Source organism: Morchella sextelata (genome assembly GCF_020137385.1).
Source record: "Morchella sextelata strain SCLS chromosome Unknown scls_8, whole genome shotgun sequence".
Taxonomy (NCBI): Eukaryota; Fungi; Ascomycota; class Pezizomycetes; order Pezizales; family Morchellaceae; genus Morchella; species Morchella sextelata.
The window spans coordinates 1438635-1464557 of record NW_025408623.1 but is presented as its reverse complement, the minus strand read 5'-3'; the positions used below and the strand labels follow the sequence as shown (position 1 = coordinate 1464557).

General features: G+C 48.1%; 7 protein-coding genes across 7 annotated transcripts; 2 read left to right on the top strand and 5 right to left on the bottom strand.

Annotated features, from left to right (window-relative positions):
• Window positions 1–1078: 1078 nt before the first annotated feature.
• H6S33_012590 (uncharacterized protein) lies at window positions 1079–2712 on the bottom strand (the record flags this gene model as incomplete). The annotated part of the gene is made up of 6 exons (XM_044843957.1): window positions 1079–1703; window positions 1763–2043; window positions 2103–2218; window positions 2281–2448; window positions 2527–2638; window positions 2701–2712. The coding sequence occupies 6 exons, from the start codon at window positions 2710–2712 to the stop codon at window positions 1079–1081; spliced, it is 1314 nt and encodes a 437-aa protein (XP_044695239.1).
• Window positions 2713–4964: 2252 nt separating this feature from the next.
• H6S33_012589 (uncharacterized protein) lies at window positions 4965–7897 on the bottom strand (the record flags this gene model as incomplete). Its single annotated transcript, XM_044843956.1, has 3 exons — window positions 4965–7274; window positions 7336–7523; window positions 7624–7897. 3 exons carry the CDS (start codon window positions 7895–7897, stop codon window positions 4965–4967), a joined length of 2772 nt encoding a protein of 923 aa, XP_044695238.1.
• A 3329-nt stretch (window positions 7898–11226) lies between these two features.
• Window positions 11227–11769, bottom strand: H6S33_012588 (uncharacterized protein; the record flags this gene model as incomplete). The annotated part of the gene is made up of 5 exons (XM_044843955.1): window positions 11227–11298; window positions 11360–11447; window positions 11511–11573; window positions 11653–11670; window positions 11750–11769. 5 exons carry the CDS (start codon window positions 11767–11769, stop codon window positions 11227–11229), a joined length of 261 nt encoding a protein of 86 aa, XP_044695237.1.
• Window positions 11770–12128: 359 nt separating this feature from the next.
• On the top strand, window positions 12129–14712 carry H6S33_012587 (uncharacterized protein; the record flags this gene model as incomplete). The annotated part of the gene is made up of 4 exons (XM_044843954.1): window positions 12129–13265; window positions 13334–13534; window positions 13616–14327; window positions 14522–14712. The coding sequence occupies 4 exons, from the start codon at window positions 12129–12131 to the stop codon at window positions 14710–14712; spliced, it is 2241 nt and encodes a 746-aa protein (XP_044695236.1).
• A 572-nt stretch (window positions 14713–15284) lies between these two features.
• H6S33_012586 (uncharacterized protein) lies at window positions 15285–18631 on the bottom strand (the record flags this gene model as incomplete). The annotated part of the gene is made up of 11 exons (XM_044843953.1): window positions 15285–16024; window positions 16084–16337; window positions 16401–16591; window positions 16645–17548; window positions 17612–17634; window positions 17722–17870; window positions 17937–18006; window positions 18068–18099; window positions 18167–18269; window positions 18366–18460; window positions 18538–18631. 11 exons carry the CDS (start codon window positions 18629–18631, stop codon window positions 15285–15287), a joined length of 2655 nt encoding a protein of 884 aa, XP_044695235.1.
• A 3051-nt stretch (window positions 18632–21682) lies between these two features.
• On the bottom strand, window positions 21683–22896 carry H6S33_012585 (uncharacterized protein; the record flags this gene model as incomplete). The annotated part of the gene is made up of 3 exons (XM_044843952.1): window positions 21683–22054; window positions 22311–22497; window positions 22646–22896. The coding sequence occupies 3 exons, from the start codon at window positions 22894–22896 to the stop codon at window positions 21683–21685; spliced, it is 810 nt and encodes a 269-aa protein (XP_044695234.1).
• A 1248-nt stretch (window positions 22897–24144) lies between these two features.
• On the top strand, window positions 24145–25439 carry H6S33_012584 (uncharacterized protein; the record flags this gene model as incomplete). Its single annotated transcript, XM_044843951.1, has 3 exons — window positions 24145–24246; window positions 24390–24464; window positions 24543–25439. The coding sequence occupies 3 exons, from the start codon at window positions 24145–24147 to the stop codon at window positions 25437–25439; spliced, it is 1074 nt and encodes a 357-aa protein (XP_044695233.1).
• Window positions 25440–25923: the final 484 nt, after the last annotated feature.

Here is a 25923-nt window from a genome sequence, read left to right as displayed (position 1 = left end):
TTATCATACATCATGTACCACCTACAATCTAACCACTCTACAGGCTATCAACCTCACCCCCATCCCTCACTATTTTCATATACCCCAACCTCGCCATCCATCTACCCAACCCAATCTCGCCATCTACCCCATACAAACCCCAACCCCCACAACAACAACCGGTCCGACCTCCGCCAACACTCCCAAGCCCACCACAAAATTCAAGCTTCTTCCTACCATCCAATCCCACAAACCCCTCCCGGCGCCCCCCGCCCCCCCCCCCCAAAATCCCCCGCACGACCCAGGCCATCGGGATGCAGACAGCCTTAACTGGCCTGCATATGTAAATCTGCAGCCCTGGGGCATGTGTGTGTCTGTGTAACACAACAAGCATCATCAACACATCACCGATGATCTTGGCATCGCCATGCGTGGTTTTTTGTCTTCGCCGTCGGTCAAGTCGGTCGGTCCCCGAGCTCGTGAAAAAAAGCCACCACCACCATCACCGGTAAAAAAAAAAAAAAAAAACGTCAAGATATGCCACGCGAGAGAGATGCGGGGGAACCGGGGCACCCGCATCTATGACCTCGGTAAATTGAAATTACATAGGCAAAAGATTCCTCGGAAGCGATCGCTCGCCTCCGCCCGTTGTCCAGGGCCATATCTGCAAAAAACAAGTCTGGTTTGGTTTGGTTTTGGTGGAAAAAGAAACTCTGTCAGTTGTGATTTTTATTAATGGTTACCAGACAATCGATCATTGACCTTTCTCAACCCTAACCATTGCATATGCCAACTTTGGGCCCAAAGAATAACCTTTAACTTAACCCTCCCGTATTTCTATCCTACCCGCCTGATAAACAAAAAAAGAAAGAAAAAAATGAACACTGAAGAAAAGCTACGATCAAAGAAAAAAAAAACTTGTTACCACTACCCACTGCAGACCTATACAGCAATAAAAAAAAAACACCAGACAATTGCCGCCCCTCCAATTACCTTTTGGAACAGGTAGAGATTGAACTTCTTTTTATTCTCGTGGCTAGCGATAAAAATGAACTCGTAAGACGCAAGACAGGGATAAACCAAGATAAAGCTATAACCCTTAATCGTTGTTTACACTTGCTAACGCCGATCTTTTCGCTGGAGGCGGTGGTGGAGGCTTCTTCAAACTTCTGCTCACTGGTGGCGGCGGTGGCTGTTTCCTTACACTATTTGTAGTCGATGTGTATGAGCTACTGGTGCTCCTCAACTTCGCGCTACCGATCGAAGGGGTGTTCGATCTCGCCGGGGAAGAAGAACGGTCATCATATGTGTGCCTGTCGGGAGAGCTGTGGACCGAAGAGTTTGTGCTGTCAGCGAACACCTCCGTGTTGACGGGTCGCAGGCTACGTTGCGAAGGCAATGGTGGCGGTGCCCCTTGGTCTGACCCGGCTCTTCCCATCCTCTCGGACCCCATGGAATCGTAGTTGCGTCCTACTGGGGCAGTATTTGTCCTCTGGAATACTGGCTTCTGCGGGAGCCTATCATCACGGTAGTCCGGTGTCGGGAGACGGTACTGACCGGATCTCTCCGATTCTGGTGAGCCGGCATTGTGACGGGACCGGATGGACGGACGTTCGGCCACCGGTGGTGGTGGGGATTCCTCACGCTCACGGGTTCCATTACCAGTGAAAGCATGAGCCGTCTCCGAGCGGGAACGGATCCGCTTAACCTTGCTCGTGGTTGATCTAATTATAAACATTAGCTCCCTAGATCGCCCAATAAGGAAATAACGGGATGGTAGTACCCGGCCGGCCAACTCCGTCTAACGTTCATCAAGATGTCTCTGCATCTATCATGATACTCAAGCTCCGCATCCAGGAATGCGCCCAAGTCTGCCATTGACTCGGCCTCAGATTCCTGAATATCACCCATTCGGCGGAGAACATCTTCGCTGGACTCCTCGTACTTGATGCGCTGAGCCCGCAGCTCTTCTTCAACACGGAAGTCCTCGCGCTTCTGCTTCTGCATCTTGGACAAGGTTGCGTCATAGGCAAGTCTTCGAGACTCGAGCTTCTTACGAGAAGCCTGGAAACATTGGAATATCAGTAACGCACCGATTGGGCACACATCGCATGTCTCCTTACCTGATATTCCTTGAGCTGGGCCAGCGATCGTTCCAACGACTCGAGCCAGCTCTCGCTGGCTGACGCTACGTATGCATCCTGTATCCGGGCAATCTTCTCATTCGCCTGTCCCATTTCTTCAAGTCGTCAGCTGGGAGATCAATGCAGGTAGCACCAAGCAAGGGGGATGAGGGCATACTAATGAGACAATTGCCGAATAAGCTATCCTGCTCGAATTCCTCTCCATGGGTGATCATAGTCTGGGCCAACACATCCACAGGTAGCATCTTCTCCCTGGCCTCGCCCTCTTTTTTTGCGGAAACCGATTGGACGTAGACGTTCATGGACTTGTGGAGCTTTTCCATTCCTATAGCAGCGATTTTGTTAGACCGGCCAGTCTCCCCAAGCAACCAAGTGTTCCCGTGATGTCAGGATGCGGTGGTACCTTCGTGTCGGAGATTCATCTCCATTTCCAGGTTCTTGAACTCATCGGATGCGCCGGTTTTCACCTCGCCTCCCATTCGTTCACCTGCCCATTGCTTGAGCCTGTCGAGCTTCTGGCAATCCCCCCATAAAATCAGCATTGTAGGACAGGCAGAAATGTTGATAACGGGCTTACCTTGTTCATCATCTTTGCTGGAGGTGCTCTGAGTATCGAGGGGAAAGAGTTGATGTGGTGGTGGTTAGTCTAGTTTCGTGATGGGGGTTGCTGTAGGAAAAGCTGACGACGACCGATGTAATAGGGTGCTTTGTCGTCGGGAGTGTGGGCTTCCGTTAATAAATAAACAATTGACAGACGGTTCTACTGATGCTCTAGCTCAACCTCTCTTTTTTTAGGAGTGTGGGGTGAGTGAGAGGCAACGGTGGTAACAAGAGCGAATCCGGACAAGTGGTTTTTCTTGAGTGTTTGTGGGGTGGTGACAGCGGCAGTAATAAATAGGAATGGATAGATAGAGCGAGAGATAGAAAACGAGCAGCAACCGGTGCAATTAAACTGAAGGTAACTTTTTTGTTCTTCCCGGAATAACTATGGATGTTTCTGTATTGTATGTACGACGATGAGGATGGTGAAGACGGTTATCTTTAATTAACGAGAGAAGAAGGAAAAAGAGGAAGAAGACGAGTACAAAGACGAAGAAGAAGACCAAGAACAAAAAACACCTCAGAGAAGCAGAACAACCAAGAAAGAAAAGGAGAGGCGGGTAGGGACAAGATGCGGACGACAGCTTCAATTTAGCGAATTCATGGATGGCAAATACTGGGCGGGGGGGTAAGGAAAGTGAGAACGAGTGAGGAGGGGTGGTGGACGACGCGTGCTGCTCTTCTGTCTATCTCCCTCTAGGCTGGCCACTTTTCTTCCATCCACCCTGCTAGACCAGACCGATCATGGCTTCTACCGTCTGTCTGTCTGTCTCTCACAGACTGCTGTGCAGGAGAGATGTTCCAAGCTCAGGCAGGTCTTTGCTCATCCAAGGCCCAGCCAAAGTGCTTCCACAGGGGTCAGTCAGCCTGCCGTGGAGAAAGAGAGGCGCTGGGGCGTTCCATCATCCCTGCAGATCCCCAGGCGGTGGATTGTGGTGGCCATCCACCCACCCCATGGCTGGCTGCCACAACTCCCCTGGTCTTCAACTGCTTTCTCCATCCACACGGACGCACCTCCGCCAGTCGGTGCATATCCCCAGCCCGTCCCGGAAACATTCCAATTGTTCCATGTTCCGTCCGTCTGTTCGCCCTCAAACATGTCTATGATCTCTGTATCTCCACATGGGCAGCGGGAGAGGGGCCAAGAATAGTAGGCCAAGAATAGAAAATTGCAACAGTGATTTACTGACTGACTGACACTGACTAGGAGTGAGTGAGTAAAGTAGGGAGTGAGCGACTAGTTTAGGGGGAGTGAGCGACTCTAGTTTAGTGAGTGAATCTTCAGAAAGCGCTGCTGCTGAAGAAAAGTTCTCTCAAACGCGCTATTGGCGCTTGTAGATCCCCCTCGATGTTTCATCTCCATCGATAGGTACTTTTCCCTTCACTCATGAGCATACCCGCCCCCCTTTCCCCCTTCCAGCTGGAGTGACCACCACCACTACCAGATACTGTTACCGACTTACTGGGTCGCAAAGTAGGCCGATCTTGCTTGGTTGCAGTGTGCAGACCGCCAGGTAATAATCCCGCCAGTAAAGACTCGACGTCAGCAGTCGGTCGGCCGCGGTGATGGGGCAACAACATAATGCAGTTAGGATAATTCCAACTTCTGTGGCATCGAATCATTGCTTTTTTGGTTGGCCGGACGGCCGCGGACAGCAGGCGTTATTTATTTCCCATACGCATGTCAAACAGAACTGTATTCCTCCTAAATTGGGGGGGGGGGGGGGGGGGGGTTTCAATTAACTTATATGATATCTGATTTCCTGGATGCCGCTGCTGCTGTGCTTACGATAACCGCTTACTGTGATTTATGGATGTAGGTACTTGGCATGGATGTAGCTATTTCGCCTGAGGGACAATGGTTGGATGGGTTGAGATATTGGCGGGATTGGTGGTGTTTCTGTGCCTGTCAGAAAGGAAAGAGCTTATTTCTTGCAGCTTCCTATACCGGATTCTTGTGTATCAGCCACAGTCGATAATCGATAATCGGAAATCGAGAATCGAGATTCAACATTCTGGAATCTGCACCTTCATCTACAACATACATACAGCACAGGCACAATTGCCCCGAGTACAACGACACTGGCGATATGATACATACAGCTGCTGCACTAACCTGATACTGCAATTCAATAACAAATATGTAAACTTTTTATTAACCCTTTGCTTGCCATGTAAAAATAAGTTTTCAAAAAAGGAAATTAAATCTAACTAACAGCCTTGTCCATGCTTCACCGCAGTCTAGAACTTTTTCTTCCTCTGCGGCCTTGCATTCTTCTCTCTCCTCCTCTGCTTCAGCTTCAGGTCCTTACCGATCTGGTCCCTGCTCTTCAACTCGCTCTTCACTGAGCCCTTGACCAGGCCCTTCTCCTTCGCCTCCGAGTACCTCTTCTTCCTGACCTCATAGTCATCCCTCGCCTTATCCGCCGGCTTCGGCGCCTTGACACTCTTATGGAACTGTCTTCCACCGCGTCTACCACCGACTCCGCCGCCGCCACCACCCGGCGCGCCCGGCGTCGCAAATCGGTTCCCACTAGCCCCCGGCGTCTCGTTCTCACCGACTCTAGGCAGCCGCCCAACCTTATGGGCGCTCTTCCACCTCGAGAAGCGGCCCGACTGGAACGACGCGGCAATCTTCTGCCCGGACTCGCCAATGATCATCTTGGCACCCTTTGAGCCGTCCTCGTCGTTGGCGCGCTGGACAAACTTCTTGGCCTTCTTGTCCCAGCGCATGCCCTTCGCCTTGTGCGCCTCCGCGAAGCCCTTTCCGCCGTCGTCGTTCGTCAGGTCGAAGGTGGCGCTGCGGGCGGCCTCGGCGAAGGACCCGCCGGTGACGGAATAGCCGCGCTCTTCGGCGAGGGAGGAGGTGGGCACATAGGACATGAAGTGCTCTTTATCCTCCCAGCTCTGCGCCTTCTTCATCTTCTTGTTCATCCTCGTCACCGCCGGCTTCTTGAACGTTGCCTCCAGCTCGCCGTCGCTGGCCGCATCCATATCCACGTCCTCATCGGCCCCATCCACATCGCTGCCCGGATCGCCCTCAAAGTTCACCTCCTCCATCTCCTCATCACTGACCTCCTCCTCCGCCGCCGCCGCATCCTCCATCGCGCCGCGCTTCTTGCTCGGATCAATCTTGATCTTCTCCCGCCTGTTGCGCATCACGTTCGCAGCCTCACTGCGGTTCAGCCCGCGCTGCCCAATCTCAAAGATCGTCTCGCTAGGGCGGAAGTTAGCCACGCGGGCCAGCATCTTGACGCGCTCCAGCTCCGCGTCCGCCACATCGTCGCTAAACAGCGGATGTGCGGCGCTCCAGCCCTTCTGCGCAATGGTGTCCTTGGCGCGCTTGACGCTCTCGGTGGAGGCAGCGACCTTCGTCTTCTGGTAGAGCTTCTCACCCTTCACCATGACGCCGCGGAGCGATGCGAGCTCGCTATCCTCCACAAGGAGCTTATTGATGTGCTCCATGCAGCGTTCCACGCTGTCGCGGACGAGCCCCCCGACGACGACATCGGCGGTGTAGTCGAAGTCGGACTTTGACCTGTGTTCGCTGTCGCGGCCGAGGACGAGCTTCTTGCCGAGGAAGAGCTGGAGATCGAGGAGGTAGGGGGCGTCTTCGCCGCGGACGAGCGAGTAGGCCCATCCCTTCTTACCGGCACGGGCGGTTCGTCCAACACGATGGATGTAGACCTTTGGCTGCGGGGGGAAGTCGTAGTTGATGACGTTTGAGAGGAGGGGGATATCGATACCTCTTGCGGCGACGTCGGTCACGACGAGGATGCTTGTCTCGCCGGCACGGAAGCGCGCGACCTGGTTTCGACGGGCGGTCTGGTCGAGGGTACCGTAGACGTATGAGACAGGGTATCCGGAGGTGGAGATGAGGTGGGAGAGGTATTCGACGTGGTGCTTGGTGGCCGCGAAGATAATAGTTGAATGCGGCGATGCCGCCTCGTGTGCGGAGGTGCCTTCAGGTCGTTTCCGCTTCTTTGCGTTTGCGCCTGTAACAGGCGGGGGTGCGGCAACAGGGCCTTGCGGGATCTTGATGACGTCCTGAATCAGGTGCAGGAGAGCGCCCTCCTTCTCGGAAGATTTTACGGTGAAGAAGGATGACTCGAGGTCCTGCGAGATCTTTGAGTCGGCGTCGAGGCGCACAAGCGCGGGTTCTTGGAGACCGGCCTTTGCGAACTCGACGAGACTCTTTGGGAGGGTTGCGGAGAAGAGGAGCGTCTGGCGGTTGGATGGGAGAGCGTGCAGAATCTCGGTGAGCTGCGCCGAGAACCCCATCTCGAAGAGGCGGTCGGCTTCGTCGAAGACGATGTATTGTACGGACTTGAGGTCGAGCTCCATCTCGACCTTCAAGTGCAGGAAACGACCGGGAGTGGCAATCACAATGTCGGGGTTGGAGGCCATGAAGCCGAATTGGTCCTCGAGACTGTCACCTCCGACGAGGAGGCAGGCCTTGAGATCGGTGCCGCGGGAGAGCTCCTTGACGACCTTGAGTGTCTGCAGAGCCAGTTCACGGGAGGGTGAGAGGATGATTGCTCTTGCGCCGACCTGGGTAGTTTAGTATACAATTGCATATATGTAGAACTGAGTATAACTATAGTAGGCACACCTTAACACTATGCGCCTTCAACTTCTCAATCATGGGAATAACAAAAGCCGCAGTCTTTCCAGATCCCGTCCTGGCCATTCCCACAACATCCATTCCCTCCAGCACCAACGGAATCGTCTTCCTCTGAATTGGAGTCGGCACCGAGAAACCCTTCCTACTAATCGCCTTCAAAATCCCAATATTCAATCCTACACTCCCCCCCCCAATTAGCTCACTTCTCCCCACTAGATACTACTCCCCTCCCCCCCCCCACTATCTCCCCCACAAAAAGACCAAAATCACACATACCCATCTGCTGAAACCCACCACCCTTCTTCACCGTATTCTTCCCCTTCAAATTGCTCCCCTTGCGATTACTCGCCGCCTGCTGCGCCGCAATAAACGCCTCATCACCATCGTCGTCGTCGTCCTCCTCGCCCAAGATCTCGTTGACACTCTTCTCGGCGTGCAGTCGCCGCGGGTTGTAGGCTTCGGTCTCGCTGTCGCTGTCGGCGGCGCCGAGGGCTGCGGAAATGTCGTACTCGAATTCGCTCCCCGTGGGGGAGGCTGCGCGGCCGGGCATTGCTTTGGAGCGTAGTTGGTTTTTGGGAGCTTGGGTTTTTTGCGGAACTGGAATTATTTTTTTTCGTTTGGTGGGTTGCGTTGCAGGGGTGTGTGGAACCCTGGCCCTGGGGGAGGTAGGGTAACCGGGGGTTGGGTCATGGAGGATCACTCGCCCGGTGGGTGGGTTGCGAGGGGCCGTTTTGGGCGTTTATTCATAGGGGGTTCGCTTTGGAAAAGTAAAAGTGCGTACAGCTTAACGGCTTTCAGGAAGTGTTGAAGTGTCGAAGCCGATGCTCAATAAGTACGGAATTATGCGAAGGGGCCCGGTGCTCTAACAGCATTTAGATTTGCCAGCTGGTCAGGTCCTTTAAGATACGTTGCAATGCGCTTAGGGCCGGCCTGTTCGGTTGACACTGAATTGGTTGCAATCCAATGCAGTACGGCTACTCGTCAATGATTTGGAACGCAACTTCTGAACATTACCTTGGCTTACCTCGTACCCAGACTTTATATTAGATACAGCTTGGCACGAGCTCGTGCCTCGCAGTGTTTCTTCTGATATAGATCCAGATATGTAATTATTTGTAAAAAAAGCTCCGTACAAAAAGAGCTATCTACAAAAACCTACAAAGAACCCTAACCCACCGTGGATTGCTCCAACCGTAGCTTGTCCCCGTCTCCAGAAATTTGAAACGGGAAACCGGGATTGGAGCAATGCTCCCAGTTCAAAAGATTAGAGACTGGGAGATCAGGGATTCATGAGAGATTCTGTGTGCTGCTGAGGAGTAGCTGGGACTAACCCAAAACTAAAAGTAGTACTATGGGGTTTTAGAGAGGTGGGGGAGACTGTGGATTTATAGCAAATAGATCTTTCTAAGACGATTTATTTGGGCGCCAGGTTATTTTGGCCACTCTGTTATCAGGATAAGCTACAGTACTAAAAAGGTTACTGTAACTAGCAATACGGAATGTGCAAAAATTTCGAATTAAATCGGAATCTTAACCATTATACCACAGCAATACAGTAACCTTGCCAGATAGGGTACTGAATCCACCCGCTTTTTGGGCACTGTAGTATATAATAACACTTTGGATCTTAGTGCATTATCCACATACTCTAGAGGACAGTTATAGATAACCTCGTAAGATTATATTACTCATGAAACATTGCTTATTAGATCGTATAATCCGCAGGAATTGTTTGAGATATTCGCTGGCGTGGCAAGTGTTCCCCGCCCTAAGTTTCCCCGGATTTTGTGTAGGGAGCTATGCAGAACCACACAAAGGCGAATGGATAGATCAATTGGCCCTCTTAATATATACATGTGTCCTCCAGTGAAGTTTCGCTCATAAGGACCGCACGCTTAATGGGGTGAAGGGTTGCAATGGTCTAGCTCAACCAGCAACTAGCCGGTTATGATTGTTCATACTATATCACTCGCTCTTGGCGCCCACATGCCCACACACCTACACGACCACAACCCATACAACCACACCCCACACAAACACAAACCCAAACAACCACAAACCCACAGGCACGGATACTACAGTTGTCACTAACATCGCAGTCATCACTAACATCACAGCATCACTAACATCGCAGCTATCACTACATCCCAGTTATCACTAACATCCCAGTTATCACCAATGTCGCAGCTATCACTAGAATCACAGTCATCAATTACCATCCTCATCTTATACCTAATAGCCGCCGAATCTTGGGTAATACGGCTTCGTGATAATTACACACCTCAAGCTATCGCCGCCAAAAGTAGCGAACGATGGTACATGGTAGACAGGATCTATCTTCCTGATCATGGCTTTCTTCATCTGATGCTTGAGCGCTTCCGAAGCTTTGAGAAAAGATTTAAAGTTTAAATCTTTCAACCCATACAGCAGATACAATATATCATCATCGAGTCGCCGAGGAGTTTTCCTTCTTAACAATGAGGTTAAGCTTACAAGGCCGGGATCAATCCTTGACTGCCTCCTCCATCATGGACGAGGTCTCCCTCTCGCTCCACACTCCAAAAACAGGACTTTGTCATCTATAACGATGAGTAGTCTGACCGGCAGCGGAGTCAGAGTTATCCAAGCGAAGTATGGTCTAACACGCTGTTCGGAGGCGCTACGCACTATATGTACCATGGCAGCAAGACGATTTTACTGAAGGGCGAAACAACCCTCTTGCACACATTGAAATTGAGACTCATATGGAAAGAGAACACTAACCACTAACTAGCCCTCTTACAGTAGGAGACAAGTCTTAGACGGCGTGCTTATTCTCTGCCTGTAAACGTCGAGCTACTCCATTTCGTGTGAGAGGCAACTTAGGCCCTGCTATTCGCCCAGGTCTTGACTTAATTCCGGGGTCGCATACACGGTAGTCATGGCCTTCGCCTTAGCTAAAGATCTCGAGACCACATCGTGCTTCATGGGTTGGATAGACTGACTTCCTTTTCAATTAGCGGATGGTTGAGGAGCGGGCGACTTTATTCAAAATCTCGGCCTTGGCGTCATCGAGTGACTCACCATGACTTGCAGCCTACCACTACTTTTCAACTAATAGCCAGAAAGACCATGGTATTAGTAGGAGCTTTAGAGTCAAACTTGCCTAAGTTATTATCGGGATGGTACGGATAGCATTAAAACGCCATCTTTCGATAATTCTTGGCATGACGCCAGTATTCGATAATATATGGAGCAACAATTACCATACTAGGCTGACTCCGAAAGGTGTTTCTACTGAAACATAAAGACGCAAGGAGCTCAGTAATTCATTCATAAGTAGCTACATGTAGGTACAGTAACTCTACTAGTAGTCAATTGGGGCCAAGGACCGAAGGGTTACACGACGATTTAAACAGGGATGTTCACCGGGCCGAATGGTGCACGCTGTGGTATTGGCCTGAGTCCTAGGCCCCTGATCGGCCGGAAATCGCCCTTTTATCGTAGACTACCTTCACGATTTCGGAACCGTACATGATCAAGTGCTGCACGTGGATTAGATTCACTTTGAAGACTATGTATTCGTGTGACAACCCGTGTATATCCGGCAGCTGCACGGGTTTAAAAAGTTGTCACACCCTTAAAAAGAACCACAAACGTCCGAGGAAGGACCAAATTCTATCAATTCTCTTCTCCGCCTCGGGCAGCTACTAAAAGCACAAGATAAATAGGAAGCAAACAAAACAAGTACTAAAAAACATCCTGCGCCATAGAGAGGTATGTATGTAAAAGATTAACCAAAGACCTGTCCATTCCATTCCATCCCGTCAAAAGAAACCGTATACGATAATTCAAGTTATTACACCAGCTCGGGTCCCAGTAGAAAGACAGCCAACAAATCTACGATAACTGAATCGACGATCGCTGTCGACTATGGAGCCATGCCTGCCCTGAGCAGAATACGAGGAAACCCTAGATTAAGAACTACGGTTAGCTTGCATCAAATGTATAGAGGAGAGAAAGTGGCACGAACAATGTAGACAATAACAGCGCCAAATATGGTGGCAGCAACGCTCTTGCCGTCTTTGGGGTCATTGGTAGAGCCCATCATCGATTCATGTCTACAAAAACGGAGTTAGTAAACGTCGCTTTATATTCCAAGGGGCAATGCGGTGGAGTCGTACCCAGACTTGAAAAGCGTCCCAAGGGCGCTAAGAATGACGATGGCGAATGCGGAAATGACGATGCTAGTGAAATAGTTAGTCAATCCGGGCTGGCAAGACCTTTCTGCGACTACACGAGAGCGTGAGGGAGAGAAGTAGTTACCATGACCAGGCAGTGAATCTATGTACGTACGTTAGCATTCTTCCAGGAGAGGTTTTGGGAGGGCTCAAGGTGTAGCAGAGCAAGGAAGGAGGCATACGCAGAAAAGAGAGGCTTCATGGTGAGGTATTAATGTTCTATTATCCGGGGAGAAGTGTCTTAAAAGCGTAGAAGTGGTACTGGAGCTACTTGTTATTCCGTTGGTGTTATTTGGTCCCGGTCGCGCTGGTGACGAGTGAGGTCGATACCAAAGGCTTGGCGCGATATTCGCATTACATAACCAGCATGGCGGCTGAGGGATCCTGTTTGGCGTCACGTCAGGCAGATCAGTATTCGGACAAGTCCTAACAATCACCCGCTCACTCATCTCCAGAACAGAACTCTACCATCGCCACCACCACCACACCAACCTACGACTTGTTTAAATACAACACTTGAACCTTCGCTAATCTTCTCTCCGCAGTATCTCCCATCGCATCATGGCGTCTCCAGCTTCTACTGCTGTCGCTGCAGGCCCAAATGATGCTCCTCGGCCAGTAGCTCGCAGAAGACCTGTAAACGACAACCCTCTGGTGCAGCGCCAGAAGCGTCCACGGCCAGCTCCCGGTATCCGTCCCTCTGCTGCTGCCATAGCAGGCGGGGCAACTGCCATCGCTCCTCGTCACGCATCGACCTCGATGCCGACACCTCCAACCGCCCCAGTTGCTGTTGTTCCTGCTGCGTCTGCATCTACCGCCACTACAACTGCTGCCCCCGTCAAGCAGGAAGAAGAGGTCCAATGGCAGGAATACAAGCTCACAACCACAAAGGCCTCCCTCATGAAGGACCTCCGTTACCACGTAATGCGCATGCAGTCGAAGCGCATCGTTAACCCTCTCGACAGCCAGGAATTCACAAGACCCATAAAGCTTCATCGACGGGATCCAAGGGCCCCACTTCAGGGTGCGAAGGAGGAGGCTGCTGCAAACGCAGTTGCCGCTGCCCACAAAGCTGCGGAGGAGGAGGAAAAGGCGAAGAATCAGGCTGAACAGGACAAGAAGGACGCCGATAAAGCCGCTGCTCTGGAGAAGATCGCGCCCTATGGCGGTGCGCAGAAGCAGAAGAAGAACGCGTTCCAGAAGAAGACCCAACAAGTCTACAAATCTAATGATGCCGAGAAAAAGCTACGCTACGAGGAATTCTTTCCATGGTTTATTGAAGATTTTGATAATAAGAACACGTGGGTTGGGCAACTTGAGAGTTCACTTAGCAAGGGAGTATTCGCAATGTTTGTGCTGGATGACGGTGCCTTTAAGATGGTGCCTATTGAGAAGTGGTATAAGTTTACGGAGAAGAACAAGTTCAAGACCATGACGTCAGAGGAGGCGGAGGTCGTAATGAAACAAAATGCAAAACCACCAAGATGGTTGATGAATCGAACAGAGGAGAAAGAGCGAGAGCGAAGAACTCTCGAAGAAAATGCGAGGGCGACAAAAAAGCTCTTTACTCGGAAGGGTGATAGATTGCCAAAAGCAGAAACAGATGCAGATGACCTTGACTTTGACGATGACCAATTCGCCGATGATGAAGAAGCTCCCATCATGGAAGGTGAGGAGCATGAAAACAAAGAAATCGAGGTAATATCAGTTATGCGCTCTTTGCTTTATCTAAAATACAGTTACTCAAAAAAGTTACTCCCCTACAGAATCGTATCAAAAAGGAACAACTGTCTGCGAACTTCTTTGACGCCCGTGGCGAACGTGAATACGAGGAAGAAGAAAAGGAGAAGAAAAAGCTTGAGGCCGTCCGTCGTAAGCATGGTAAAAAGGTCAAGAAAGCCCTCATGAACCGTGAGGGTAACTACACATACGAAACGGACTCCGACGCAGATCCATATGCTTCAACTGTATGTCATTCCGTCCAATATAATTTGATACAGAACTTCTGCACTCAATTGTACTGTTACTAACCCCCGGCTCGGTTATAGGACGACGATTCCGATGACGAAGAGGAGGAAGCGCGTAAACAAGAAGAAGCCAAGAAGGCTGAGGAAGCTAGAAAGGTCGAGGCAGCTGAGAAAGAAGCACTCGAGAAATTGGTTGCTGAAAAGGCTGCCGAGAAGGCCGCAGCCGCAGCTGCAGCAAAAGCTGCCACAACCACTCCCGCTGCCGCTGCTGCTGCCGCTCCTTCTACTCCCGCTGCTGCTCCTTCTGATCTAAAAACAGCTAAACCTGTTGTATCTAAGAAAGCAACACAAGCACCTGGTACATCCACCCCTCTCCCCACCGCTGGGTCGAAGCTCAAGCGTTCAGGGTCCCCAAACCTTTCTGGGATCGAATCCGGGGCCGAGTCGAGGAAGAAGCCGAAGAAGAGCCAAGCGCCGAAGCTGGGCACAAGCACATTGCCCGTAGGAACAGACAAGAAGAGTATCGTAAAGCTCAAGGTCCCCCCCGAGAATCTCCAGCAAATCTCGTCTTCTGAGCCTTCTCCGTCCCCTCCCTCAGTCGCGGGTATGAGCGCAAAGAAACGCAAGAACGATGGTAATGCGACTGCAGACGAGAAGTCAGGGGAAACGAGCGATGGACCAGGAAGCAAGAAGCAGAGGATCAAGCTTCTGTCCGGTGGACGATCATTATCGCCAAGTGCAGCTGCGAGTAGGCAGGGAAGCCCTGCGCCTCCTGCACCAGCTGGAGGTGACGGTATGTTCCTCCATTTCATGCTATATGAGACGACGGTGGGCCATTTGGTCTGCTAAACTACCTTTGGTTGGAGGCGGGATACCTTCATCAAATTTAATTTAGCTGACCTAATGGCCGGTGATTGGCGCGCCCCCCCCCCCCCCCCCCCCAAATAAAAAATCTTGGAAGTGGGTGTTGACTAACGGTTGAAGCAGCGTTCATCACGGACGAGGAAATCAAGAGCCTCTTGTCAAGCAACCCTGGGGGTGTAACATTGAAGTTTATCGCAGACAAATTTAAATCGAGGGTCAGAAACGACGAGGTTAAGGCGAGACTTGTGTCGAGTATCAAGAGATTGACCGTCACGAATGACAAAAAGACTTATCATCTGAAAAAGGATGTTTGACGGCACGTGGGGAAATTTATATCTCTTCCTTTCTCATTTGGCTATTAATTTTTCTCCCACCCATGTTTCCCCCATGTTTTTTTTTCAGTTATTTCGTTATGACACGAAGGTATGGCTAAATTGGTATGAGGGTCGATGGCGGAGCATGTACTCATAGTTGCGGCTCTTTCTAGTATCTTATTTCTCATTGGTTCATTAGTCACTAAACATAAGGACAGAAATCACAGAATAGACGACAAGTTAGTCGAGTAGTGCAATACAGAACTTATCACTATTTCTTCCCATTGGGGAGTTATCCGTGCAGTATACCAATGCCATACAGGCAGACTTCGTAGTAATAATAGAAGGAGTATTGTTATGGATGAAACCATTACAAAGGTATAACTATCTAAATGACTATATGTGGTAACCTGTGATAGTCTTTTTTCAATTGTTTTTTTGGGGTCTACAGACATCATCTCAGGTTCGGCCAATAAAGGTCATAAGATAGCATAGTGTTATCAATTCAGTGCAAAATAAGGAATAAATTAAACAAAGCGATCTCAATAGCCAACAAAAAATTCCAGGACAACTTATGAAAAGATAGGAAGGCGAGATCCAATCCCTCCGACAACCTTTTTAACGCCATCGAGTGCTCCAGTTCCTACATCCTCCAAAAATGTTTCGGCGCTCTCTAATCCAACCTCAACAGCTTCTATCACTTTCATCTGCAGGCTTCCCATTGAGATGTCCTTTGGCGACCAGTCTTTCTCGGAGAGCATAGATTTGATCCTCGAATGCATCGCTTTCTGTTTGTTAAGGGTGGCAAGTGTATACCACGTACAGGCAAGCTGGAGAGCAACTGTATTCAAGGGTTGAGCAATTGCACCCAACGGTTGACGGATCTGGGTATGGTTGAAAGCACGAGCCATAATAATGATGGTATCAAGCATACACATTAAAATCAGGTCACCCGGGATGTCCTTATCCCACAAGTTTGCTGGGTAACTGTCAAGGTCCCGCCACGATTTACTGAGTAGGGACTGAATCAGAACATCATCGCCGGGGAAACGCATATTAAAGCTATCAAGAACGGGCCTCATGAGCAGTCGAAAGAGTTTTGGCTCATCTTTGGCATCGCGGAGAAAGTCGATCTTTTCTCCATCAAACTTAGACTTTTTCCAAATCGCATAGGCGCGAATACTTTCAGCGGTAGCCAGAGCAACCTTGGGTTTAACTGAAACTCTCTGGGCTTTGAGTTGAGTGAGCTGAGCAGCTGTATCGACAAGGTTTCGAGATGTTTCTGAAAGAAGTGTCTTGATTGTGTTGACACCTGCAAAACGGATTTTAGATATTGATATCAATCATGAAAAGTCTAGGTCAAAAACTTACTGCTTCCAATAGATACCCAGCTCCGAGGAGAGAGTTTCGCCAGTTCTGCTTTTTTCTTCTCAATTATTTGGTTAAAGCGTTCCTCAACCTGCTTCTCGTCGGCTGCACGCCTTCCAGACAATTCTTTGCGAATCTTGGTTTTCAACTCTTCTTCTTTCATTAAAACGACAACTACTGGAATCTTTCCAAAGTCCAAATTGAAGAATGCTTTCTCCGAAGCATTGGTTTCGTCCTCAGTGCAATCGATACAGTACCTAAATATTTTATATGTGAGATAAACTCTTGAATCGACTTTTATATGGAAATGGTCTACTTACCAGATAGCATGAAGCTTATCCTCTGGATTTGTTCTCCCCCGGTACTGGGTCAAGAACTGATCGACAACTTCAAAACTGTCGCTGCCACCAGGCCCAAAGCCATCTGAGTAATGCACACGAACCAGGTCGTTTTCGGGAATCAATATTGGCGTCCCAATGTCCGAACAAATCGATTTATCAATCTCCGAAACCTAATAGACTATAAGCATGGATGTATGGCCTTAGAGATCAAGAGAATTCTTACCACTGCTCCAGCCACTGGCGCTGCTCCCGAACTAGGGTCTGACTTGACCCACTTTCCAAAGGTTCTGCTGATAAGAGAGGATTTTCCAATTGCCGGCCGACCATAAATTAAAAGGCGCATGTGCTTAACAGATGAAGCTTCTTTCAGAATACTTTCTACCGTTTGGTTTTCCCACCATGGCAACACATTCTCTGGAATTACCAAGTGCCTATCGCGGATAAAATTGCGGAAGAACCTCCACTCGTAGAGTTGAATGCGAAGGGACAAACTGATGTCAAAGACCAAGTATGTTGACGGGTGTAAAAACACTCTGGCCTTGGTGTGTTGGACATACGGCGCTTTTGTGAGATATTCTAGGTAATTTCGAGGCGTGTCCAAAAGCCCCCAGCTAGATTCATTCAGATACAGCTTAAACATCTCACCGGCCTTAGATGTATGATAGTGTATCATGTCTGTCATCTTCATTGCCATATCTGAGGCATGGGCTGACTCAAAGACATTCCCCTCTCCCGAGAAAAGAACGTTATATCGTTCCTTCTCGGTGTCGAGTACCAATCCTTTGTCCATTGCAGCGCGCAACATCCATTGCAAGGGCCACAGGCCTAAACCTTGACGCTCAGAGCCTCCACCAATATCATGATGAAAACCTAAAAACCAGGCTTCTTCATAACTGCTGTCTGCCAACTTCACATCAGATTTCCAAAGGGTTGGGCTAAAAAGAGGTCTTCCCTCATTCAGTGCTAGTGCATGCCGGAAATGGCCGACGAGGTGAGGTGCATCTTGCTCGAAATCGATTATTGGGACACCGTTCTTAAGCGTGTTGTGGACTGGAAGTTGAAATACGGCTTTGACGGTATCGAAAACTCCAATAAACCGAACGCGAGGGGATGGTTGGCAGTAAGATCTTTATAACTTAAGTGAGTTAAGATTCATGGAAGAAAAATGTCGATATTTGTATTTTGCTTACGTCAAATCTTTAGGACGATCAGACTATATATATATTCATGCTCATGTTAGTGAACGAAGGAAAAATACAACTCAAATATTCATAAAACGCGGATTCAAGGTACTACTTACCCGACCTAAGAACTGCGCCTTTTTTGTAAGTTCATAATACTTTCTTATGAGATCATAAAACCGAGTATCAAAATCCGCATCCGTTTTCATATGTTCTGGTTTAATCACTCCAACATATTGTAGGAAGGATGCAAGTGCACGGACAATAACTGTGAAGCAGGCCGTCAGATTTCGTCTTGTTTATACCAAGGCTTTGGCTTTTTTTGCTTTCTTACAAGCTCCACGACTGAAACCAAACATAAATATCTCATCATTCTCCCACTGTTGTAGCTCTGAACAGCAGACCTAGGTTTGCATATCAGATATTTATTTCCAAGACAGTTACATCTTCTAGGATCTAGCTCACCTTGTAAGCCTTTTTGAGGATATCCAGGTAGCCTATATATCCGTTGGTTAAGTTTTTGTCCCGAGTAAATACTTCAGAGGGGGTTAATTCGATGGATACCTTCTCCAGTTGCTCCTTGGAAGGTGGAAGTTGCTCTTACAACCAAGTGCATTCCAGGGTAATCGACGTTGGCCGGCCTGGCACTCTCCTCGGTCCCAACTCCCTGAAAATAATGTGCACGCTGAAATTATTGGGATACTCAAATTAGTTTATCAAATTCGTATATATACCGAAGAATATAATATATCCTGTTTCCTACCTGGTCATAAGTCTTGCCAGATGTGTCCCCAACGGCTCCACTTTTTACCATATCATTGATTGACTTTACATTGTCCGCAGCCCCGCTTAAAGCACCTATAAATATAGTTAAGGATAGAAATTAGCATTTACCAACAACATCACGACCAATGACTAGAAGTTTGGGTACATGCCTTTAATTGCATCGTAAGAGCCCTCAGACGTATCCCAGGTCCCGTCAACACATATAATCAAACGTACAGGCGAAGTAGCAGTTCCTCCAGACATGATTACTGATTCGAGTAGTTCTGGTTATTGAAACTACTTAGACTCGACTTGAGAATTTAGGCCCTTTAAATACAAATTTCAGGCTCGGTGGCATGTAGCGAAACATACTAAGCCCTGGGTGAAACCTTAAACCCCGCACCAAATATTTAGGGCATTCGGCAATCTTTCCAAGCCTAGTATCATGACATTGTGAGATGTGTCCTAAAAGATTTCCCTTTACAATCATCTTTGCAGGCGGAACTAGAGGTACCTAGAGCTAGTTGCCGTGGCCACATGAGCAAATATCTACCGATCCAAATGGCTACCTGAACTTAAACTGAGGAACTCCAAACTTATGAGAACCTGCAGATAAACATCGTGGGAGATCAATTTGATGCAATGCGGATGGTTTATGATCGCCCCCTAGGTACCTACTCAGCTAGCTTGGTACGATCGCGATGAACAAACCAACATCTTCCCCGCACCTAGCCATCAAAATACCGCAAAGGATTGACTGATTTACTAGACATCCCGCTCGTTTTCTCACGATCATTTGTGCATTACTCGTAAAGATTGCCGACTATGCAGATCTTCAGCTACTAAACGCCAGGATTCGGTCTTGGCCGACATATGCATGTGCCGAAATAAGTAAACGGAGTCTAACTACTACCCTAGCTGTTTCTAAAACCAGAATCAGTACCTACATGCAACTTTGTTACCGGACACCCTGTTTCGAGCCTCCTCTGAATAGACATTGCTAGAAACAGAATATACAATCTTAGTTAGATAAACATTCATCTGCGTCCTTATATGTCTTTATTCTACCATGTTTGGTAAACGGTTAAATCTGTGGGAAGCGGATTCAAGCTCCTTGGGCATATATGCATGTTTCACTCAATTGACTCTGTTGCAGTATCCTTGTTTGGCGAATGTCTTGAACACAGTTATTTGAACTTATGTATGGTTAACCGGCACCGCCAGCTTTTTCGCTAAACTCCGATTCTAAATAGCATGTCGCAATCTTATTCGTATGAAACCAAAGAGGTTATTCACGAATGCCGTGGGACCTATCTTCTATTCAACCCGAGTATCCCCGAATATAGCGGCAATTCGGTGCTATATTGATCTTTATAGGTGATACACATTAACGACAGTGCCCCATGCATACCTCCCGTAGATGTGCAACAAATTATAAATTTCGTGATCAATCCAAATCATGTTTCCACCTAAAATTTGATGAGATTAAGGTGATGCCGTCTCTATATAGCTATAAAAGAAGATAACTGTAATAGCTTCAGAAACTACTGCGAGGCCCCCTTATGATATCAATTCAGCGTTCACATGATATATTCACCTGACCCTTTCTCTGGAGGAGCTGTAAATTTTTGAGATTGTCAGCCGGAATTATCTGGGCTATAGGTTAGTATATATATAGCCGGTGAAGCCTCGTGTCTCTCCCTAATGTTCCAAGAGATATTTGATATTAAACGAAACTTTTATTGCTGTCCACATAGAGTCTTCGGAGTATAATGATGGCTCGGTGAGAGTCAGCAGTATGGAGGAGGTAAGGAGACTATGGTGTGCCGCGGGGTTTTCATTATAGCTATAAGAGCCCAGCTGGACTCAAATATACGAGTCCAGATATTCATCCTTCATTTTTGTAACTGCAAAGCTACCTTTGATTATCAAGGGCGCATCATGGAACCTTCTATCTAAAATTCTCATCTACTGTAAATGCATTTATTTCAGTTATATATTGGGTATCTTTGAGAGACTGCATCGTAAGTACTTTTAGCTGGCTGGCGTTGCTGTCCACATGCACAGCATATCAAAATGCAAATCATAATTTTGACCGGGAACTCTGTCAGTCAAGATCACGCCAGATATTTACCTTAGACTAAAGAGAATAAAAGACCATGAGTGAGTAGGGTCCCTCTCTTTTGATTGCAATATTACCTAAACTATCAGTGAGGTTGAGTACATTAATCACCACCCAGAATCCCAATACAAACTCCTGCACGGTCCCATGTGTACTCCAGTCTGTTTTTGCACGAGTTTTTACAGCTAGCTGGTTTCATCGATAACAGCTGAGATAATCTCGCTTTTTATGTTTCCCGCCCGTTGCTATGCGACCTACCGGTGGGAAAACGTTGTCGTTCAGCGGCGTTTCCCTATCATAGGTAAATACATGTAGTAGCTATTACTTGTACGAATACCAACTAGGCTTAGCTAAATACAATGCCAAGTAAATATTAACCCCCTAACCCTATTGCTACTTACAATATTACTGACCCTTAAAGAACTCAATTGAACCCACATTTTCTACAAGAAGTTTTGTCAAGGGCCATTGATTACTCCAAACATATCTCGATCCCAATATTTTCCTCTTCGCCATAGCTCCCATGCCTGGCATACGTAAACCCTGCTGTTGTCTCAAACCGCTTCCTTCTTATAATTGTATATCGCGTTTGGGTGGTCGATTCTGCCTTGGGTTCTGCCCTTAGGCCCTATGATCCTCCAGCTGTTTTTACATACGACAATTTGTAAAGCTGGCAGGAACGCATAAATATTCTAGAACAATAACTACCTGGCTACCTGTCTGCGTAAACTACGTTGAATTTTTTGATAGGTGGGGGATGAGCTTATACCCTGGTCCAGTGGGTAAGAAATAATAATATCTATGACGGTGATCGGCTGTGTAGGAATACTGAGTGATGTTGTAATCGTGCACAGACCAGATCTAATCGGTCCCTGACGCTGGCAGTAGAACGATCCCATGTGGGCGGCACATGTCATATTTTTAGCCGGGAGACCCTTGATAATGACATTGTCATTGACAGCGACCACATCGATGGCCGGGTACCTAAGTCATCTACATATCTCTACCGAGAGAATCACAAGGATCAAAGATAAGATAACAAACAAAGCAAGCTGAGCTAACTATCAATTTAAATATTCCCACAAAAAAACTGCAACTTATATTATCGCCCAAACTCCGGATCCCTAGTAATATACAGTAAAGCAATGAAGATATTAAGTATAGTGGATATGCAGTAAAAAGAGGAGCGCATATTAAATTTTCGAGCTGCCCCTCTGCGCAAGGAGCTTTCTGTAAAACTCTTTCTTGCCGCTCCTTTTGCTGCTTGTGATCTCTTCGTACTTTTTTTTGAACCTTTTGCGGTTCCCTTCATCAGCCATGATTTCCTCTGCAATGGTCCGTTTTCTGTCCTTCTTAGTGATCCTCGAGGAAAAGAACTCCGTGTTGCCCTCAATGATCGTTCCGACCTGAGAATACTCTGGAAGAGCAGAATTATCCTTTTTGTAATGACGGTGCGGGTCTAAGACATTACGCATCTTGATGAGCTGTAGGTCTCGCTTGAGCTGTGGAGTCAAGTCTGTCCTTGGCATATCGAACCAGTTTGCTCCGGCAGTTTTTTCCTTATCCTGGCATTTTGTTAGTCCTCATTGAACAAAAATCTCCGAAGAGATGCGATAGGACGCGAAAACAAAAGCAAAACAGGTGTTTCGGAGGGGAGCCTCAGAGTAACTATGATGTAAAAGACATCAGGATGTGCAAGACAGGCACCCAAGACGGGGCCTGATTTCGCTCAGGGTCTAAATGGGAATTTTTCCTCATAGGCAAATCCGAAACATAGGGGTGAAAGTAAAAATCAATGGAAGTAAGAAAAAGGCGACAAACTTCTTTGGTCTTCTTCTTGGATGCAGCCCGATCCACACGCGAAATCCCCCCTGCAGCTGCTGAGGTGTCCGCCAGCTCGCGATCAGATGAGGATACCAGCATAGAAGGATCCGATATTCTAGAAACAGAACCCTGGGATTTGATGGGTGCGTTTGCCAAAGCAGAGCCAGGGTCGAGCTTAGGGAATCTAGTGCAGGTACACGTATCAGCCCGCAGTAGTTTATTTAAGGGAAACAACCAAATAATGCATGGCGGGGCACACTGCCTCCCACACACACAGGGGAAAAAGATAATTCGAAAGGAAAAGGTGTGATTAAAGGAAGGGATGTGCATACTTCGTCATAGAGATTTTGTTAACGACTGTGGATGAATTCAAGAGTGCAGACGAGACTCTCATTCTTTCCTCGGCCTCGCGGAGAAGGCGGTTGATGGTTTCATCCGACAATTCGGCGTCATCACCTTCTACCACACCACCAGACGGCGAGGAAAGAGAGACGGTGGAAGCCTTGACCACGTCATGGATGTTTCTCCCTTTCTCTGCTCCTACTGCTGTTTGTAAGAGTTCAAGGGGTTCTTCTGTTGGCATTGCGGGGTAGGAGTGGGAGAAGAGAAGAAAGAGAAAAGATACCAACACGAGAGGAAAATTTGAGAGAGTGAAGGGGAAGGACGAAAAAGAAAAAAGCAGTCAAGAAATGTCTGGGCATGGACAGTCGGTAAAAAGATTTGAAGAAAAAAAAAAACCGAGGTGTGGCTGAACGTTTCACCGCCCGAGGGGCATGAGGCTGAAAACCGCGTGGGGATGTGTTTGTGTGATGATGGGCGGTGGCTAGGCAGATTCTGAGGCTGAGAGGAAACCGCAGATGAACTAACCGCACATGAGCTAGCGCGTGCGCTTTCTGCAGCGACACCTCATTCCTGCCGCGAGAAGCAGACGAGATCGAGTGAGAGACCGAGCGACAGCGTCAGAGTAACGAGAGAGGCATTGAGGCCGAGCAGCAGTGATAGCTACGAGTTAGAATATGTGCCTACAATAACGGAAAGACGATAATTGAGAATGGGAGATAGACTGGTAAAGGAAGACAAAACGGGAAGAAGAATTAGATATTGAGAAGGGCCCAGGAAATGTTCTACACGCCCACCGTTTTTACCAGTGAACCAGTCAGTGGGGTGTGCGCTTGCCTGCTGCTGCTTCCTGCTGCTGCTGCTGTTTCTGCAACTCCTGCCTCGCCAGCTCCTCCGCATCCACATAGAGCACCTATCCATCCATCCATTCAATTTTTACCTTTACCCAGTCACAGTTTTTTGTTGGTCGACGTTGTCGGCCAACCTGGTTCGTCACTCGTCCTGCCCAGAAATCTGTCCTGCGCCATCAAGTGTAGTCCCAAGTCTCTTCCTGTGCAGCACAACCACCAATAGTTGTCACCCTCCCCCACTAACTGGACCCCATTTTATTACCACAACCCCAGTTAATATCAAAGCACCAAAGCACAAGGCCACTCCCTCCCGGCCCCCCCGACCTACATCCCCCCGGTCTCTCACGTCACAGTCTTGTGTTTCGCTGCTGCAGTTGCTTGGTTGTGTGTGTGGTTGTGTGTGTGTGTGTGTGTTTTTACGTCCCCAACGGCATAAGCATACTACTTACATAGACTACTACTACTCGTCGTACTCTGGAATACATACATAATCTTCGAACTTTCCGCTTCTTCCCCAGTTTCATCTATTTCTTCCGCCATTCGTCCCGCCATTCACCCTCGCGCCACTAGAGTATCATTCAATCCAAAGTGCCTTCTTACTATTGTTCCAACAGCGTTCATTGTTTTGTCGATAGAATAGAATGGATCCGCAATTCCCCTCTGCGGGCTCAAGGCACGATCCTTCGCAGTCGCAACACCAGCAGCCCAATGTCCCTCCTTACGACATCTCCGTGATGGGCCATGTCAGTCTACCTTTCCTTTTGAAACAATCACCCCGTTTCGATTCTTTTTTAAGAATTATCTGGATTTTTATCTCGACCCCCCAGGTGATGGATGATGTGTTGCGCGCAGAATGCTGACTTCCGGTTCGGGATGGATTCAACAGTATGGAGCCAGCGCGGCGCTCGTAGCATCTTCATCAGTGCCAGCTCCAGATATATACAGCGGCGCATTCGCAAATGTATTCTAACTCCATCCTTCTCACCATTACCGACTTCTCCCTCCATCACATTTGAGCAAAATATTGATGGATTCGCAGGTTTCTCAAGGTTTGCACGGTCATTACCGCGATATCCTTACAACGTACTGGCAACAGACCATAAATCAATTAGAAAATGAAGAACATGATTACAAGCTTCATCAATTGCCATTGGCAAGGATAAAGAAAGTCATGAAGGCAGATCCAGAGGTCAAGATGATTTCCGCAGAGGCACCTATACTTTTTGCAAAAGGGTGTGACATATTCATCACGGAACTCACAATGCGCGCCTGGATCCACGCCGAGGAGAATAAACGCCGTACCCTGCAACGTTCCGATATTGCGTCGGCATTGGCGAAGAGCGACATGTTTGATTTCCTTATTGATATTGTCCCACGGGAGGAAGCATCGCATACCAAACGGTCCGGAGGTGGTGCAAGTCATCAACAACAACAACCACAGCAACCTCCACAGCAACCACCACAGCAGCAGCAGCCTCAACAACAGGTTCCCCCCCAGCAGCAACCTCAGATTCCCGCTGGGCAAGATTACCTTAACCATCCTGCAATGGCTCAAGATCCGGAACGGTATAATCAGCCAAACATTTATGGTGGAGGGGTCCCACAGCAGGGAAACTATCCATCGCATCCGATTTACCAAGAGAGCTTAGAGGGGATGTATGGATATCCACCAATGCCACACCAGCCTCATGTAAGACCCTCCTATCACCGACCATCCTCCCATGTTTCCCCCGCTTTCCCATTTGTTTCACACCCTGGAGCACGGGACCATTTGCCAATACCTAATTCTGTTCCATTGGCTCATGATCAACAGATGTATCAACTGCCCAACCAACGTGGCCATTTACAAGATCCCCAAGGCGCAGGGGGTAGCAACGAACAAGGCGAAGTCGGTGATGCAGATGCTGAGGGCGAACGAGATTACGACGTCGCCTAATCCAGGGACCATTCTTGACGCCTAAACTTTTGGTTCCTTTCCTTTTATTTTTTTTTATTTTTTTTTGGATTACTCACACTGTCTTTTTCCCCTGCCTCTCGCTTTTTTCCGGATTGAATTTCAATTGGTTTGAAGCATGGGTTGCATGCATATTTTCTCGCATGGGTTTTACCTATTATTTTCATTTTTTGAGGTACTGTTTTTGTGCTGGGACCGTTTTTTGACGTTTTACGTTTTTTATGGGATACGTTTCGACCAAGGGAATTTGAGGAGTTGGAAGTCGTTTTTTTCACTTAGCCCGTTTGGCTAATGGCTTCGCATTTTTTTTGTGTCTTTGTTTTCAGTTTTTTTTGTTGGTTGGACATGGACGTTTTAACATGAGTGATGTCAAGATTGGGCGAGACAGGGGTTGGTTGGATTGGATACCAGACAGGATATTTTTCCGAGGCACCTTTTTTTTTATTTTTTTATTTATTGTTGCAAA